Genomic DNA, 18304 nt, shown 5'->3' on the forward strand with positions numbered 1-18304 from the left:
ATGTATACCTAAATATGTATTGTACTCGTATTTTTGAATCCACCGTGATCACGTCATAGGTAAACTAAAAAATAGAATTATTTTTTAAATATTTCCGAAGGAAACGAATAAAAATGTTTACAACGTTTTATTACGTTAATCAAATTACAAACAGTTTATTTATATACCCAATAGTATGTATTACTTGTTTTAAAATCATTATAGTAATATTAATCATGTGTTAAGTGTAAACCTGGTCTGGGTTTTTAATTTTATTTTTAATTTTTGCTAGTCTATATAATTTAATAATACATTTTTTTAATAAATAGTAGGTATCCATAATTAAAATTGTTCTCATGGTAGGAGGGTATAACTATGGTCTTTAATCCTATATTCCCATTATATATATATCTGTTGATATACGCTAGATGCAATACTTCTATTGTTTTATTAAAATGTGATTCCCAGAATAATAATTAATCGTATTTTGTTTCATATTCAAGTATAAATATTTACTAAATTTTTATAATGCTGAATATTATGATGATAATACTAAATTTTTATACATTTTTTTGAATAAAAAATCCATTATGCGAGTATGTTTTTTAATATTATTTTAAATATAAAAATTTTAATTACAAGATAATTTATGAATAAATCATCATATTATTTACATATAAAACTTATTAAGAAACTACTGTGACGAAGAAATATTGCTGGAATTCTTGCCTGTTAGTTATTAAATTAGATATTTTGAAGAATAAACCATTTACTCCTTAGTAGTAAACTATCGTATCGCATAAACCTATACGATGAGAATCATTAAAATGTTCAAAAAATAAACAAATTGAATAAATACAAGAATTATACACATACATATATTGTGTAAAAGTACTTATATGTAAACTGTAAATACTCGACTAAATATTTAATCATTTGTGACATTCTAGTGCTAATTTACATTAATGTGCACGTATGGATAAAATAACCATATTGGTTGTTGTTATATGTAGCACGTAAAGCAATATACAGATATTGTTTTCTGATAAAGACGCATTATTAATGATTTTAATCGTCGATATAATATTTTTGTTTAAGCTATATTGAAAGCAAATTACTGTATATTTTTATTTAAATTTACACTAACAATGTGATTAACTATATTGAATGGAAAAATGTTGATTATATTTTTATTAAATTAAATTTTCTATAGTATTTATTGAAAATACATCATAAGCCTTTTGTTATTATTATCATTAAAAGTGAACACATTTTATGTTTATTGAGTTATTAAAATTTAATTACGCCCTATGTAATTATATTAAATACACTTTAATATGCCATATGACTATGTCGTTGAATTTTCGATGTTACAAAACGTCAATGTCAACTTATTTTCAACTACATAATTATTATTATTATTATTATTATTCAAGTCAAAAAGAGATGTAGGAATAGCAATTATCCACAAAAACTTCATAATTAAGTATTAAATATTAACTACCTAGAAATTGTTCCGTTTACACAGCAGAAGTTACAGCAGTTCTTCAAAATAGTTGAATATTTAAATATCCAACTAAATAAGCACAAAATAACACTATATCCTCACGAATTCACTGACAACGTTGAGAAGCTTAAAAATTACTGCTGACATTGCAAAACTAATGTAAGAAAAAACAATGCAAACTTGAAACGAACGAATAAATATAACATTTATTTGCATACCAGGCTTCTTTAGAAAAACTATATTAAGGAAAGACAAGAAAATGTGTACCGAGAAGCTAAAGCAAGGCAACCAAACTAATAAATACACCACTTCTGTATAACAACTTAAACAGACATAAAATTCATATTTAAGATAAAATGTAGGTTAAATGGTAAACATACAACCGAATAAATAAATCTAAACTAAAGGATATCAAAAAAAAAAAAAAAAAATACGCAAAACTTTAAAATATTGAATAGACCAATAATCCGATACTCTAGAATAACATACAGTTTTCTAATAGCTTAAGAAAATCCACTTATGTACACTGTGCATTTGGAGAAAACCTAATGGTAAAACACACACTAACAGATCATCTTGAGTATGCGGAAGTATGCACGAGTATGACGTATGAGTAACTCAGAAGAGTGTACACGATATCACTAACACTTTATACGCGGCGCTGGAGCTGATCCAAAAAATAATTAAAATATTTTAACATTTAAAAAAAAAGTTAATGAAAATTGTAAAAATCTAATGGCATACGAAATCAAAAGTTGTTTTTTGTTCAATATAATACACCAATAATCATAGTCGTATATATATAAAAAAAAAATAGATATAGCTGACTAAACGATATTTTTGAAATCGGCTGCTACATACCAACAGGAAATATCTACAATTATTGTATTATACGAGTATATATTTTAACGTTTGTTATATTATTTTGTATTTTACCAATCAAAATATTTTGTAAATATTGCACAACTTCGACGTTCCAATGGGAATTTAATAGACAGTCGGCTGTCTAGCTGTTTTATATAATATTAATATACAATAAAAAGTGGTACAGGTAAATCAAAAAAATACAATTTCCCTTTTTGTTTGTATAATTTATAGAATAAACTCAAATAAATATATAGTAATAAATGATAATTATGAAGTACGATTAAAAACAATGTTGCTCAACCACAACTCGGCCGTATGATGTTTTTTTGCAGCTATTAACTTTAAAAACGTTTTTACGATAATGAAATATGTTTGAGTTTAATTTTTTTTCGTTATAAATTGTATGCAAAGTTTTTTTTAAAAGAAAATCGTCTATATTGCGCGTGTGCTTATTTTTATTGTTCCGACGTCCCTATTAGAACAAGTAAGCGACATCATTAAATTATAATACTAAAAAGATGATGCTAATAATGTATGTCAAGTCGAGAAGTAAAAACGATTAAATGGTGTTCAATGGCAGGACGTATTATATGTTTATTTTTAAATATTTATTTATAATTTGATTTATTTTGTGAAATTACTGTTAATCCCGCGCCAATAATGATAACATTATTAATATTATAATAATATGTGCATATATATAGATACATTATGTTGATATAATTTAATACAAATTAATAAACCACACGAGCGTTACGAATAATTTGTTAGACTTGCATGCACGGATATGAGTGCTAAAAAAGTTTTATTGATTTCGGTTCGCAAATAGTTTACCGACCGAATAAAATTTAATTTCATGTCGTCAATGCGATTATATTAATATTCGGAACCCTCGCCCGTCGAACCGAACAAAAAACATACAGCCACGCCACCGGTCAGTGTATTTTATTTATTTGTTTAACGTCCGAAATGGTTGAATTTTTTTTTCACCCTAATAATATAGCAAACCACACGACGTATTAATAAACGATCGGATGGGCAGTGCTGGTTCACATAATATATTATGCACAATGATATGCGTTTTACACGAGTACAAATATTAATTCGTTTCGGGCGGGCTGTATTTCGGTCGTTATAACGTTTCGCTCGACACAACCAGCGTACAAGAGAACGCGCTAATTTATAACGCAGTCGTCCTGTGCACCGGGTGTGCGCGGGGGCATGGAAAGGAATTAATTCGAAAAATCTCGTCAAATATTTCAGGATTAGTTTTACTTATGCTGTCGTCTATTTCTCTCTCTGTAGACATTTTCTTAAAGACCATTAAGCCGATTACTTTCGCCACCCGCCTCCCACCCGACGGCGTTGTACAACCCCCGCGGCTTGTGCACCGCATCAATACAATTATAATACATAAATATATTAGATATTGTATAGATAGGTACTCGCAGTCGTAGGTCGGGTCATTAGCAGGTTCAGTCATTGTTGTTGTGCCCACGTCCGATCGATGTAAGTATTTTATTAGACCTTTCATGCCCGACCATCACCCGCGGTTGAACACGCGGCACACTCTGAGAAACAATATAGAAATAATTACGGATACGCGCGAACAGCTCTGCACTACACGGACAAGTTTCAATTTTCCCGAAAGATAAATTCACGTTATCCAACAAAAAAATAACAACAACAACAACAACAACAACAACAGTATAACATTTTAAATTTTCCAATTTTTCTCAAACTATTATCAACTGCTAAAATACGCCATATGCTACTTCGATTAGCACGCCGTTATTAGTGTAGTTGTAATGACGTCCATTTACTAGCGACACACGTGTTCGTACGCAACACCTTTTCTACGGCCTTAACCTACACGTCGGTTACGTTTTTTTTTTTTTAAAGCAACCGCAGTATCGTTCCATAGATTTTTGTTTCTTTTTTGGTAGTAAACACCGCCGAACGCGACCAACTATAATGATATTGCGACGTAATGAATATAATAATATCTAATCTCGTGTCGCCGTTCATTTTGAGCGGTTTGGGCTTCATTATGATTATTGTTAAAAATATTTGTGCGGAGTTAAAGCGTGGTCAATCGTAGGTAACTAGGTAAGTATAGTCACTTTAAAACTATCGTTACCGTTAGCTGTCAGTGATTAATGATTATGCGGACGAAAGAAACCAGTCTCTGATTCTAAACACTAATACGATGTACTTCATTTGATTGTGAGGCCCTGTCGCTCTCGAAAAGTGTAGTGTTTCCTAAACAAGCGTTAATGCCTGTTTTAAAAGTATCCATTACGCGTTTAATTTTTACGCGTAGATATTCTTATAGTAGACGCATGTGGGACGCAAGTCGATCACGAAAACAAAATATTTATTCGATGTGTGTAGAATGTAGATTATATAGAGTGCCACACACACATCGATATAGGGCACAAAATACAGAATCAGAAATTAATATTTTATTATAATGTATATGCTTACATCTATTATAATTTATATCTATTTAATAGAGATCAGTACTTACCAAAGATTTTTCTCGTAAATTGAATTACAATTTGAACTTGTGTTTAAGCAAAATAAAATACTTGTTTGCTTTGTCGGGTTACTATTCAGCATCAAAAAAGTAACTGTACAAGAAATGCTAAATATTAATGGTATTATTTAAGTTATTACAAATATAAATTAAAACTATCTATTATTTATATTATATTTAAGATTAAATACAACAATACAAGGACAGTAAAGAAAATAAGAAAAATTTCGCAATTGATGCAAATCATGAATGACAAATATTTACAACTTGACATTATTGGTATATTGTAGTATAGTCTATATAAACAACACGACTTTTATAATACAATCGACTTTCAACAATTAAAAGTTCAAGGGGAAACAATCGCTAATTACTAAACATTTTTAAATATTAATTGGTTATCACTTATCAAATTGTATTATATATTAATATTCATTATGATCCAGCTATAAATTATAATATTTTAAGTGTTTGTAATCAACGAACAAAACCATTAAGATGTGTCAATTATCAGTATTTTTATTTAAATATTATATTATACGTACATTTTTATCGACAAATGTAAAAATAATAAAATTATTATCATACACTAATAAATAAGTCCAAGAATTGTTAATATCTTTTAAAATAATTAACAGAAAATAAGTACCTACGTGTATAAAGTTTGATACAAAATGACTGTATTATCTATATAAATTTTAATATTATGAATTATTTTTTGTTCGATATTTTTGAGTTAGTGGTAGTTATAGTTGTAGTATTGCTACCATACTGTTCTGTGTCCCATTTTGTCACCTGAAAAAATATGAAATATAAAGTCAAGTATAAATCTTTATTATTAAGAGTTACAGTTGTGTTTATTTTACTTTTATTTGTATGTTAGTGCAAGTTCGAAAAATAAAAAGGTATTATTTATATAACAGCTACAACATGATGTTATTGTCATCAGCAGAATGACGTAACGATAGGAAATGTGTGACACGTGAGCAACCCGGTGATATGGAGCACACGTGGTGCCACAATTTTAAATTCTGAGGCAAAGCTATGAATGTATTGATTTTACAATGATGTGTGTTATGTTTTAATTTTTATTGTATCTATCGTCAGATTTTGTAGTGGTAAATAAACTTAAACATCTTCAACTTCAATATATTTTTTGGTAGGAAAGTAAATATAATTGGTACTTAAGTGGGTTAAAAGTAAATTTCTCTGGTCTTTACTTAGTAGTTTAGAAAAACAAAAACAAAAAAAAAAAATGAGGAAAATTCGAAATTATTACGCAAAACTAGTTTTTGACCAAATTGACTTTTTTACTTTAATATAATTCAACAAACAATAACCGTATATACTTGAAATTTTTACCAAATGTTTACATTAGTATTTTTAAATATGATCTACTTTTTATAATATTTTGAATTTTATAATATTTTGAATCGTTTTAATCTATTATTATAATATATACAGACAATTGACGTTTTCAAGTTACTCATAACTTGTATGTAAATTATAAATATATGTCATAATGACATTTTAAAATATTTATATTAATTTTGAGCTATTTCCTATACATATTATGAACTTATTCTCATATTTCTATGGTAAGGAATTATATTGACTAAAAAGTTAATAATAATAAAATAATATGGTATAAATTTATACTTTTATAATAATCATTCAATTATTAAGAATTTAATAAGTTTGGAAACAAATTGAATCGCCTATCGTAATAATAATATAAAATAAATTACTTTAATAACAATTTATATATATATATATAAACACATATATTGAAATACAACCGGTAATATAGACTGACAGATCATCATCACTCAGAGTCACTTTTCTTGTATAATGATTTATTATTGAATTCAAATTCAATGCATGCATTACAGTAACTTACTCAATGATGAAGTGCACTCCATACCTAAAATTGTACAGAAAAGTGATTACCTACATTACCATATTTTACTTTACTGTAATAAAACGTTACTACCTACAATAAATTACTTTCTTACTTAGTAAAAATTGTTTTTGTCTATTAGTTTAATTTTCACGCCTCTTGTAGATAGGAATCACATTGCCGATGTAATGTATACTAGCGGCTTAACAACAATTAAAATTATTCTAATAATGTTTTATGCATAACATATATACTGTAATAAGCCACCTGGTTAAAAATGTACGAAATGTTTTGTGAATGAAGTAAATTGAGAAGTGATAATGTTAATGTGCATTAGAAAACTATAACGCTGAGTGCAAAAACAAAAATAATAATGTATCGTATTTCATTGTGGATTTTTATGTAGCTAAAGGTACATATTATATAGTACTCGGATTTCAAACCAAACTCCACTTACAGTTACTCAACTAACTGCTATTTTTATTTTGAGTACATTATATCATCTGACACTATATGAGGTAAATGTTCATCAATGTTCAATTTTATTAGATTTTCAAAAAAAAAAAATTGCCTTGCGTTCGTAGAGATTCGTCTAATAATATAAATAATACAATTAATTTCTTGTAAATATATTAATTAATAAATTTGTATGTTAAGTGGTCACTACTCACTTGATTCATCATTTTGAATAAATAAATTTAAAAAAAAAAATGATTACAGGATATTAATTAGAATGAAAAAACATATAGGCAAAAATCAAGACTTTCAATGTTAATGATGTTAAATAAAAGTTTTAAGTGATTTAAATCATAATGCTTATATATTATACGTATTATTTATATATATAATATACTTTCATTGAATCTTTTCAAAGCATCAATTTCTATAATTATATATTTGTCATAGTATAAGCTGTCAAATCGTTCGTATTTATTTCAAACACAAATATATCATATTGTTATGAAATCAGTGTATCGTGACAACACAATAAATGCGTGTTTTAGATTTTCATTATATTTACTTTCTCATTATGTCTCCCAGTCCTCCAGCCTTCCAACCAACTAAATCTTGGTAGTTGTTTTGTACTACAACTACTCTTCTCTAAGATTGATGAATAAATGTTTTATAAATTGTATCTGGTGTTTCCATGAAACTCGTGAAAACTTCAGATAAATGGCGAGGGCATTAATTTTGTACATGTAATATAAAATTAAAACTTGTATCTCTAAACTAAAATGTACTTGACAACACACAATGGATTTTATTTATACCTAAACTATCTGGGGATAGGTAATAGGATAGGAAATCTATAAGTCACTTATTTATTTATTTTCGACATAAAATAAAATACGTACAACAACGCAACAGCACATTATCAGTCTATTTTTGTATTAAATTAGTTACACCATATATTTTAGCAATAGATTGAATATTTTTTTGTGTTGCTATACATCAGATATCACCAAATTGTGGACTACAGACAATTAATTTTTTGAATTATTATTGTGATGAGCAATTGAATGATGTTTCAATTTTAAATGCATTTTTTAAAGATTTTTAGTGCATTAAATTCACAGCCCTAATATTAGATTTATAATTCCTCATTTTTGGTTTTAAAACAAAATAAAACAAATATTATAATAAACAATACGAAATTATGTTGTCGAATCTTAGAAAAATAGTAAAATAATATATTTTATGGCTTATCGACAAAATATTAACATTTTTTATAATTATATAGATGTTCAAATACATTTATATAATTAGGTAATAAAATGCCCATATATTTAAAAATAAACTTTATTTTTATCTTCCTTATGATTTGAATTTTTTTTTTTTTTTGCTTAATAACTAATTATACGTACTATGTTTGTGTTCATTTTCTTGATTTTTTTAATATTAGATTAATAATTTTAATTAATTTAAACGAATTGTCCATTGATAGTACAATAATTATTCAAAAAAATATAAATTACCTGAATTATATGTTTTTATATATATTATATGTTTGCGTTTTATATTACCACTTTTAGAGGAAGGGCATTGGTAGAAAATATAAGACAAGGACTGTAATTTATTTAAATAGTGTAATAACTGGTATATATAATAATAATAATAATAATATGAAAATTTACATTTTCTTGTTTAATTATAGGAACGTTATAGAATTTATAATTGGAAACAAAAAGATAACAGTTTATCTATTAAATTTGGTCTTTTGCTCGATTAAATAAAAGCTAAAATTCAAAAACCCAATCATTAAGTAGTAAAAGATACGACATGGAAAAAAATTCATGTTTTGAATATATTATTTTAAGTAAAGTCTGATAAATTATTCTTCAATTTCTAACTATATATGTTCCTAGTAATATAATTTTTATAATAAAATCAAACGCATCGTTATAACATAAAAATAAAATATATATAATGTATTTTTACATACTATGTCACGATATAATTAGATTTATAATTCATCAGGTAAGTTAAATAAATTAAAATATACATCTATTCGTGGAACAAAGAATGAGAATTTTAAATTTGTTTATAATTAGATTATATAATGTTTAATTATGAAAGCGCCATAAGGTTATTTTTTTATGTTTCAAAATACAAAAAATTCTAATTTCCACTAATTGCGCTTATCAATTGTATTTTATCGAATTTAAACAAATAATTACTAATGACTCTTATTGTTATAGTAGTGTTATTTCATTATTTGAGGATAAACCATGTATGTACATTATTATTTGCATGATAAACGATGATAGTTCATCGTGGAAGTAATGCAAAAACTGTTCTCGCAGTCATCGACAGTCAGTCCCAAAACGAAAAAAGTAATAAAGAGTTAATGAGAATATTACTAACTTTTTCTTGGTTAAAAGTCTTTGTACATTATCTAAATGAGTATATAATTAAACATAAGACAAATAACTTTATACCGGTATACTACATAATTAATGTATATTTTCAAACTCGAGTCTAGAACCGAACTAAAAACATTTAGTATTTCAACACTTATAAGATTGTTTTACATCGACACACACTATATATTATGATGATATTGAAAAAACATTAATATTTCTACAATGTATTGTATTCAGTATTCTACTAATTATTGATATAGTAAAATACTTTTGTTTAAAAACATAAAATAGTATCCTTTATAGACATGTAAAAAGCATTTTATCATATTCTCAGAATAATTAAAAACTATTTCTTTGTTCAATCAATATATTTTTACTCAAATCATCTGAATGCCAATTCATAACAATTAACAATCATCAAATGTTTGTATCTTCGCGTGACATGTTTTAAGTTGTGGAAAACATCAAAGCATATTATTGTTGAGCATAATTTTTAAGTGTATAAACATTAAAAAAAAATTAATGTTTAACTATAAGTATACATACTAGTTATGTAAAAATATTTAAAACGGTGGAGCATGCTTAAAAGGAAGCGATACATCCATGAATGATTTGTTAATAATTATACTTAGGAAACCAATTTTTCACCACAAATCGGAGAGAACTTTAACTGCAACTATAAGCAATATCGTTTTTATTCTTTCATAAATTGAAAAAATATAATATATGAACGATATTGCACAATTAAAATTATTCTGTTGATTAAGACTTATAGTTTCTGATCTTTAATGTTTTGGGTTCTTTCTATGCGTGAAACCATTTTTTTTTTCATAATATCGTAATTATGTTTACGTCAACTATTAAAATGATGTTTTGGATTATTTTTCAAATATAAAAACATTTTAATTTACATGAAAATATCAATCAAAACCAATAAAACGAGTATATCAGGGGTAAGGGCGTAGGCAAGTGGGGAGGTTAGGGATCAGACCCCCTCTCCGAAATTTTTTCTCTAAATAAGATTGAATAGGTTTAAATTCCTATCATATTTAAAACGTGTATAATATAACATATTTATACTCTAACCCCCCCCCCCCCCCAAAAAAAAAAAAAAAATTTCTGGCCACGGTCTTGATCAGGGGTATATCCTCGAAAGAATCAAACTAATAAATATGTATAATTTTACATAAAATATTTTGTTTTAATTTTCAAACAGCAAAATATACTGTGGCCTACAAATCGCCAACTGTATTATAATACATTTTACGATAGTTATGATATTAAGCACACGATTATAGCTAATGTATTATCGCGTGTATATTGTGTGTCGGTGGGAACTTAAAACAAAAATGGGACTGCAGAGCCAAACTCACTAAAATTTTATTGATGTAGAGTTCGTATGGTATGACGACGCCACCGGCGGCTGTTTCTACGGCAGCGGCGGACATCATTTCCTCTAGTTCTTCGTCTTCGAACGGTTCTCCGTCATGTCGGAGCGCCGATTCCATACACTCGCGGCTTATGGTTCCGGTCCGTTCAGAATCCAATGCACGAAATGCGCTTAGTAATTCGGACGCCGACGCTGGCTGATACCTGTTGTGAAATAATGTCACAATGTACCTATCTATAATAAATAACGTCAAAGCACAGTTTGCAGTGCAGTGTATACTAGAGACACGGTATATTTTAGTTTTTTCTGATTTGGTTATCAAATATTTTCTTCAGAAATTTCTAGTTTTAGATCTGATTTAAAAAGAAAAATTTCTAAATCAATGGTTAAATGTCGGACTTTGATGGAAGAGAAAAAATAATTTTTTTTTAAGGAAACATATTTCGATTGATCGTTCCAGTATCATTTGGACGCGGTGTCTTTGTGTACCAAAGATTATGATAAACCATTTTTAATGTCACAATCTGTTATTTAAGATACACTACATCTACGGTATATTCTTACAAAAACGAACAACTATGATATTTTAAACGTTTCAATATTATCAAATAATGTAATGATAATTTAATAAATAATAAAGTAATAGAACAATAATTTTACTACACAGTTGTAGACGTCTGAAAGTTATTAACATCTATTTTTAAAATATTAAATTACTATATCCAATATTAATCGTCTAGACCAGCAAATAGTTATATTAAACATCAACTTTATTCTAAAGTACTATATTATTATATGAATATTTTAGTTTTTTGTTAATTAATTTGAGCCCTAATATAGATATGCAAACATTGAGTAGGTATAACTAATTAAATTATACGGGCATATTAGATATTATGTTGATAAAAAACTTTGTTTTTTTATACTGTAAATGCAATTAAAATTAAAATAAATTATACATAAAAAAACCCAAAACTAGATATACACATAAAAAATTAAAAAATTAAAGGTGAAATATTTTTCAACTTAAAAAAAAAGTATCAAGTCTCTTACATTCTCGTACTCTCGTATATACCTGTCATTTTAATTTAAATACCTAAAAATATGGCAATCTATTTCTATAATACTTTTTAAGTGTTTTCCAATCCAACAATTCCTAAATATCATTCTAAACTATTAAAGGTATTGCATTTTCATAAATTAATAATATGAAAATAAATTTGCGTATTTCTTTATTAATTAGCATGCACATTAAAATATTTATAAGTAACCGATCTATCTTACTTATATTCACTAATGGCGTTTTCAACATACGGTAAAAATGCCGCCAGATGTACAGTACCAGTCGCTTCGTGGTCTTCAACGTTTACCGCAAGTTCCCTCAGGTCAGCCTGTGACGGTACGTAACCTATTAAAGTCATTTTTGAAAATATCATAATCTTTGAATCTATTGAACATTATATTATTATACCGATAAAATTATGTATTCTCTATAATTGTACGTGACTTAATAATTAATATTCATCGGACAGCTCCTGAAGGATTTTGCTCACGCAACGATCAATAATCAAAATATAATAGTTATAGATACACGCTTTAATAGATATTCCGTATATAATACATTTTATAGTTTGTACAATAGATTTTCGTTATTTCGAATCTCAAGGGTAACAGAAAAAAGTTCATACTATCGAAAACATCAAGATATCGAGTTTTATTAAAATTCTTAAAAAAAATTGGAAAGTAATTTAAATGCATAAATTGAATACTTAAAGTGCTACATAGTACATATATATATATATCAATAAACTAAAATAATGAATAAATATTTTTTTATTTAAATCTGTCATTAAAGTTTGTTTAATATTATTTTTGTTCTTTTTAAGAATGTAAAAATTAATTGTAAATACATTTAATTTATGCTTATTTTCTATTTCACTATATTGTAAATTAATTACTACAAATATTAATTACAAACGCATGAAATTACAACCATTATACTGAATGTAGTTTATTTTTTTATTCTCACCATAATAAAAATATTATTTTTGTATTCGAGATAACGAACAACAACTAATTTTATTTCGAGTTATCGAGAGCAAAACGCTATTAAGTGTAATCATAGTTTCAAGGGGATTTCAATGTAGTTTGAGATAACAAAAATTCGAGATAATGACGTTCGATATAATAAGAATCTATTGCAGTACAACAACTGCACAAGTGACCAAATTCGTACCGATTACTGTGCGTACATTACATAGTATAAAACTAGGCCAATATTAAATCTATAATATTGGTAGTTTGCATTCTATATACATACGACATAGGTTATATAATATCATAAATCTTCAATCAGTAAACAAAAGTTAAAGACATCGTATGTTGTGGTGGATCAGTGGTGTTTACTAAAAGCTTAACATCATTTCGTATGTAAGTCCATGAAGTCGTCTTAATTTCAAATTTAAACTTTATTAACAATGTTAACAAACAATATTTTTAAAAACATCTGTTAAAATGCTATTAAATGCTATAAAATGTATAAGACTTATGTTGATAATTAATTAATTATATTGATATTCATTAATTATTGTTATGCATTTATTCTAAGGTTCTATATTATTTAATACTTTTCATTATAAATAATCAAGTATTTGAAAGCGCTTAAATTTAAAAATTGAATCACATCAAGAAAAATGTGTTTAACATTATCAAATATCATCTACTTATAGAGTAATTTCTGTTGGAAAATGGGATCTAGTTGATATTTTAGGGTGTCTAAAGCAAAAAGATACCCAGTTTATTTTTAATATACAAGAATATTTAAACACCTCAATTTTTATATCATCGATTTTTTTTTTTTTTTTTTTTTTGTTAGTCAAAAAGTAATAATTGTAGTTTCTTGAATTATTAATAAAAATTCTTTTAACTAATATTTTTTAGAAATATTATTATTTTCAAAATTGGCACTATTTAATCTATTAATGATATTCAATCTAATTTTAGTTTTTTTTTCTCTAAACGTTGATGATTTGTTATTATATTAAAAATATTATTTTTACAATTTTTTATCGTTTAATTATTTAGGTATCAATAACAATTTCTTTCATTCTTCCCTCGGTTTTCCCACTATATTTAATATAAACATTAAAATGTTAAAATAAATTGTTATACATTGAAACGTTTAAGAAAAACATTCGTCTAGGAAATTTAAAATTAAAATGGATATTGTCATTTAAAAAAATAAAAAAATAATTATTTTATGATAGAATGTGAATTATATACATATATTATGTTATATACACTTACATTTAACGAGAAATAAATAATGTGCATTGTTCAAACAACCACCATGTAAACTATGTAGCGTGGTTTTTTACTAATATGCCAGTGATCATCTCTGTATATCTTTTACTCTCTGTGTCTCTATCTCTGGCTGCCCTTTACCGAAATATAGTATAGTACATTGCAGACACATATTGTGTATCTACTGTCTTACCCAAGTAACGGAGTACCGTGCCCAGTTCCCGTACGTCGATGGTCCTATTGCCACTATGATCGAATATGTCAAAAGCATCAGCTATGGCCGCGGCAGTGCAAGTCGACGTCGATGACGACAATGCCGCGGTGGTCGATTGCGAACCTACTCCAGCTGTAGTGATGGAAGTGTTCGGTTGTACCAACGACGACGTGACAACCGACGAAGTGGTCGTCGTTGCATTCGAAGTCGTAATTGTAAACGTCGTTGCCGTTGCGTTGGACATATTATTATAATATGGTTGTGTACGTACAATTCGAACATAATATTCCGAATATTCTGAACACGACGGGCGTGTGTCGCGACCTAGTTACCGATTTATCGATCAAACTTCATGCGACTCAGTCGCATTCGAAAACGTGCAACCACCAAGTGAGAGATTGCATTGCATTTTTCCACGAAAAAAAAATAAAATAAATATTAGAAACTTAGGTATACACATTTGTACATGGTACAATCGATGGCTGATTTCGATCGATATTTTCGCTGGTTATTGTACAAATATACTCGAGAGACGAAAAGTCACATACATATATACGATAAAATCGTAAATTGTACAATAATGTTTTGTATTTTTAAAATACTACAGTTTTCTATTGATAATAAAATAGTATCTCCTTTTTTTGAACTCCAAACACTCGAGATCAGTCCACTGTACATATACTCTTTACCTATTGTATACCTATATCAAAAAATACAAATCAATAAATAAAAACAAAAAACTGCTGTCAATATTGTTTTATTTCTGTTCAAAAGAAAACATTTTAAGTGCATTACACGGGAATTTGTATCAGAATGTGTCAAAACCAATCAGTGTTTTTATGAAAAGTCATTTATGTTTGGTTCTTAAAGAAAAATCCTATTATATCCTTAAAAATTTAAAATAATAAGCCAGTATATTTAATAAGCTCGGCCATGGTGATAGTATTAATTCAAAGTTTTTATAAAAGTTGTATAGATATACTACTTGAAGTACCGACTCTGGGTAACTTCCCCATCTATGCATCCAGATCTCTTGCATTTATGCTTCAAATATTACGTTTACTTACTTCTATGTATTTATTTTTACAAATTGTAAATTTCTTATTTTATATTATAAAAAAAGATATACTACAATTCTACAATGCAAATTCATAGAATATGCTGCAACGACTAATCATATAACGTGATGGTAATGCGTAACTTCGTACTCATAAGTCTCAATATTCAATTATTATGTATTATGGATACACGTCAATTGATCGTAAACAATTTACCGCACGACAATTTACCGCAAATTATTGATCGCAAGCCAATTGATCGCAATTGCAATTTACCGTACATCAATTGATCGAAAAATAACATTTTCAGTAATATAAAAATATTTTGAATATATATTTAATTTTAATAAATTTGGCACAATTCTGGTTACATGTATGGTTAAAAATATATTTTTCGTCTTAGATTAAAAATGTTTAAAAAATATTGTTCAGTATATATATATAGTATTATAAATCATCAAGGTAGGTACATAATAATGAAAAACACTAAATATTAAATTTGCAATTGAAAATTGTATGCAATGCCACGAAGATAGTCTTCAATATTTGTATTATTGTTATAAGTGGTACAAATTTTTTTTATTTTAGCTGCTCTATCTCGGTAAATTTTTTTTTTGGGTGGCTCGTTGCCCCCAACATATTGTTCGATTTTGAATCTGTTAATGCTCTCTTCTTTTTTTAATGCATCTATAAATCGCCAAATTGAAGGATGTATACTATTTATAAGTGATGTGAAACAATTGTGCCACCCTTCTATAGCATTATTTGTGGTAGCCAAATCTTGAATTACTCTCGAAAAACAGTTCCATAATGTGATTGCATACTTTGGCGGCTTTCTTTTTCCTCTCCTGTCTAATTTTCCTACCCATGTATTTTCGAAATAATCCAACAGCGGTGCCAGTAGATCTTCATTATCTGTGTAATAATTTGTAACTAGTAATGCATTATAACATTTTATTACATCTACTTCTGGAATAAAAGCTAATGCTGGTAGCATTCGAATTCGTAATGAAAACTCTGGATCATTTCGATAAGTTGTCTGTAGGCCCAATTCTTGGACATGACGCCAAATGCATTGCGACATATGAAAGAAACAACCTTTTACCTCGGTATTACAAAACTCCGTTTCGATTGCATTTAAAGCTGCTCTTTCATAATCTATCATAATACTTTTTGGATTTAAATTTGACTTCAGTGATTTTAAAATTTCAAACATGTGACGGTAAGTTTTTTCTTTTTTATCTGGCAGTAATACATAAACACTAGGAATAACGTTGGAATAACATACCCCGTGTATAGTATATAACTGAGCAAAAATGGGAGGTGCCACTGAAAATGTACCGTCACAAAACCAATTATTACATTCACTCATAAAATCTAAATTTTGTTGAGTTGTAAATATTAAAATACGTGATTCAGTAGGACCGCTATCGAATTTTAAAAATAATTCACCATTGGAGTTATATTTATATTTATCTGGTATAATAAATTCAAAATTACTTGGATTAGCTGGTGCAGCTTCCTCCTTTTGGCGTACACGTTGAATTGTCCTTTTCAATGTATTAACACTTGACATTTCTGCGGAAACTGCACTTGTCACCTAATTTAGTTTAATTTGAATAATTAATTATTTTTTCCATTTCTATATGTAACTAAAATATGAATTACCTGCATAACTGCATTTCCTAAAACTGAATGTGTGCGTACTCTAAAGCCATATTCTATGTACAGTACTTCAGCTAGACGAAGTTATTAGTATATACCGATTGACGATTGTGTCAGTACTGATATATTTTCATAGTGTTTCATGGTGATCTATATTCTATACGACTTAAGGAAAAATACGGACTGATAAAATAGGGTACGAATATAATGTTAGATAAGACTTGATCGTTAACGATCGAATAAAGTTACGAAAAAATAATATTGGCCTTAAAATAACTCTGAAATAACCTATATAGTTTGCGATCAATTATCGTGCGGTAAATTGCAATTGCAATCAATTGGTTTGCGATCAATTGTTTACGGTCAATTGTCGCGCGGTAAATTGTTTACGATAAATTGACGGTACACCATGTATTATAAAAATGATCTTATTATTCATTTAAATGTCTAATATATATAGTGAATTTTGTTTAATTATAATATACAAATGTTTTAAAATTATGCATTTTTACCCGTGTAAAAGTTTTAATTCTAAATCGAATAGAATACTTCATAATATTACTTAAATACTATGTATAATATTATATATATATATATATATATGTATGTTTCAAATAATATTATTATGAGCTTATAACTTATTAGTGAATAGTAATTACTAATTAGGTACTTACAAGAGAACGGTGAAAATAGGTACATAAATAATTTAAGTTAGTTAAATAGTTTATTAGTATAATTATTTTAACATAATGGCGAAAAGTTACAAGTCTCTATAATTAATGTTTTTCGGATTAAGGTTAAAATAACAAAAACTATTACAATATATATCTAATTCTTCGAAACGTTGTATTACATTTTCAAGATTTTTGTCAAAAAAAAAATGTTATCAACATAAACTAAAAAATATGAAGAGGTTGAATATAAATATAGCTATATACATCACATACCGTGTGTCAATGGAACAGAGTACACTTTATCATTCATTATCCTGTAAATATTTTTCAGTTTTGTCTGTAGG

At 27.1% G+C, this 18304-nt stretch overlaps 2 protein-coding genes across 3 annotated transcripts; both read right to left on the minus strand.

The window, feature by feature from the left end:
• Window positions 1-5385: 5385 nt before the first annotated feature.
• On the minus strand, window positions 5386-14847 carry LOC132929591 (dynein regulatory complex protein 8-like). Of its 2 annotated transcripts, none has more exons than XM_060995052.1 (4): window positions 14543-14847; window positions 12361-12454; window positions 11030-11249; window positions 5386-5687 (listed from the first exon to the last, which is right to left on the minus strand). In XM_060995052.1, exons 1-4 carry the CDS (start codon window positions 14805-14807, stop codon window positions 5604-5606), a joined length of 663 nt encoding a protein of 220 aa, XP_060851035.1. In that variant the 5' UTR covers window positions 14808-14847; the 3' UTR covers window positions 5386-5603. The 2 variants fall into 2 exon arrangements, with proteins under 2 accessions (XP_060851035.1, XP_060851034.1); XM_060995051.1 differs by having other exon boundaries at window positions 12331-12454; window positions 14543-14845.
• A 1000-nt stretch (window positions 14848-15847) lies between these two features.
• LOC132929941 (uncharacterized) lies at window positions 15848-17317 on the minus strand. Its single transcript, XM_060995587.1, has 2 exons — window positions 17290-17317; window positions 15848-17221 (listed from the first exon to the last, which is right to left on the minus strand). Exons 1-2 carry the CDS (start codon window positions 17293-17295, stop codon window positions 16115-16117), a joined length of 1113 nt encoding a protein of 370 aa, XP_060851570.1. The 5' UTR covers window positions 17296-17317; the 3' UTR covers window positions 15848-16114.
• Between the last annotated feature and the right edge of the window lie 987 nt (window positions 17318-18304).

The sequence above is a fragment of the Rhopalosiphum padi genome, chromosome 4, assembly GCF_020882245.1.
Source record: "Rhopalosiphum padi isolate XX-2018 chromosome 4, ASM2088224v1, whole genome shotgun sequence".
NCBI classification, from domain to species: Eukaryota; Metazoa; Arthropoda; class Insecta; order Hemiptera; family Aphididae; genus Rhopalosiphum; species Rhopalosiphum padi.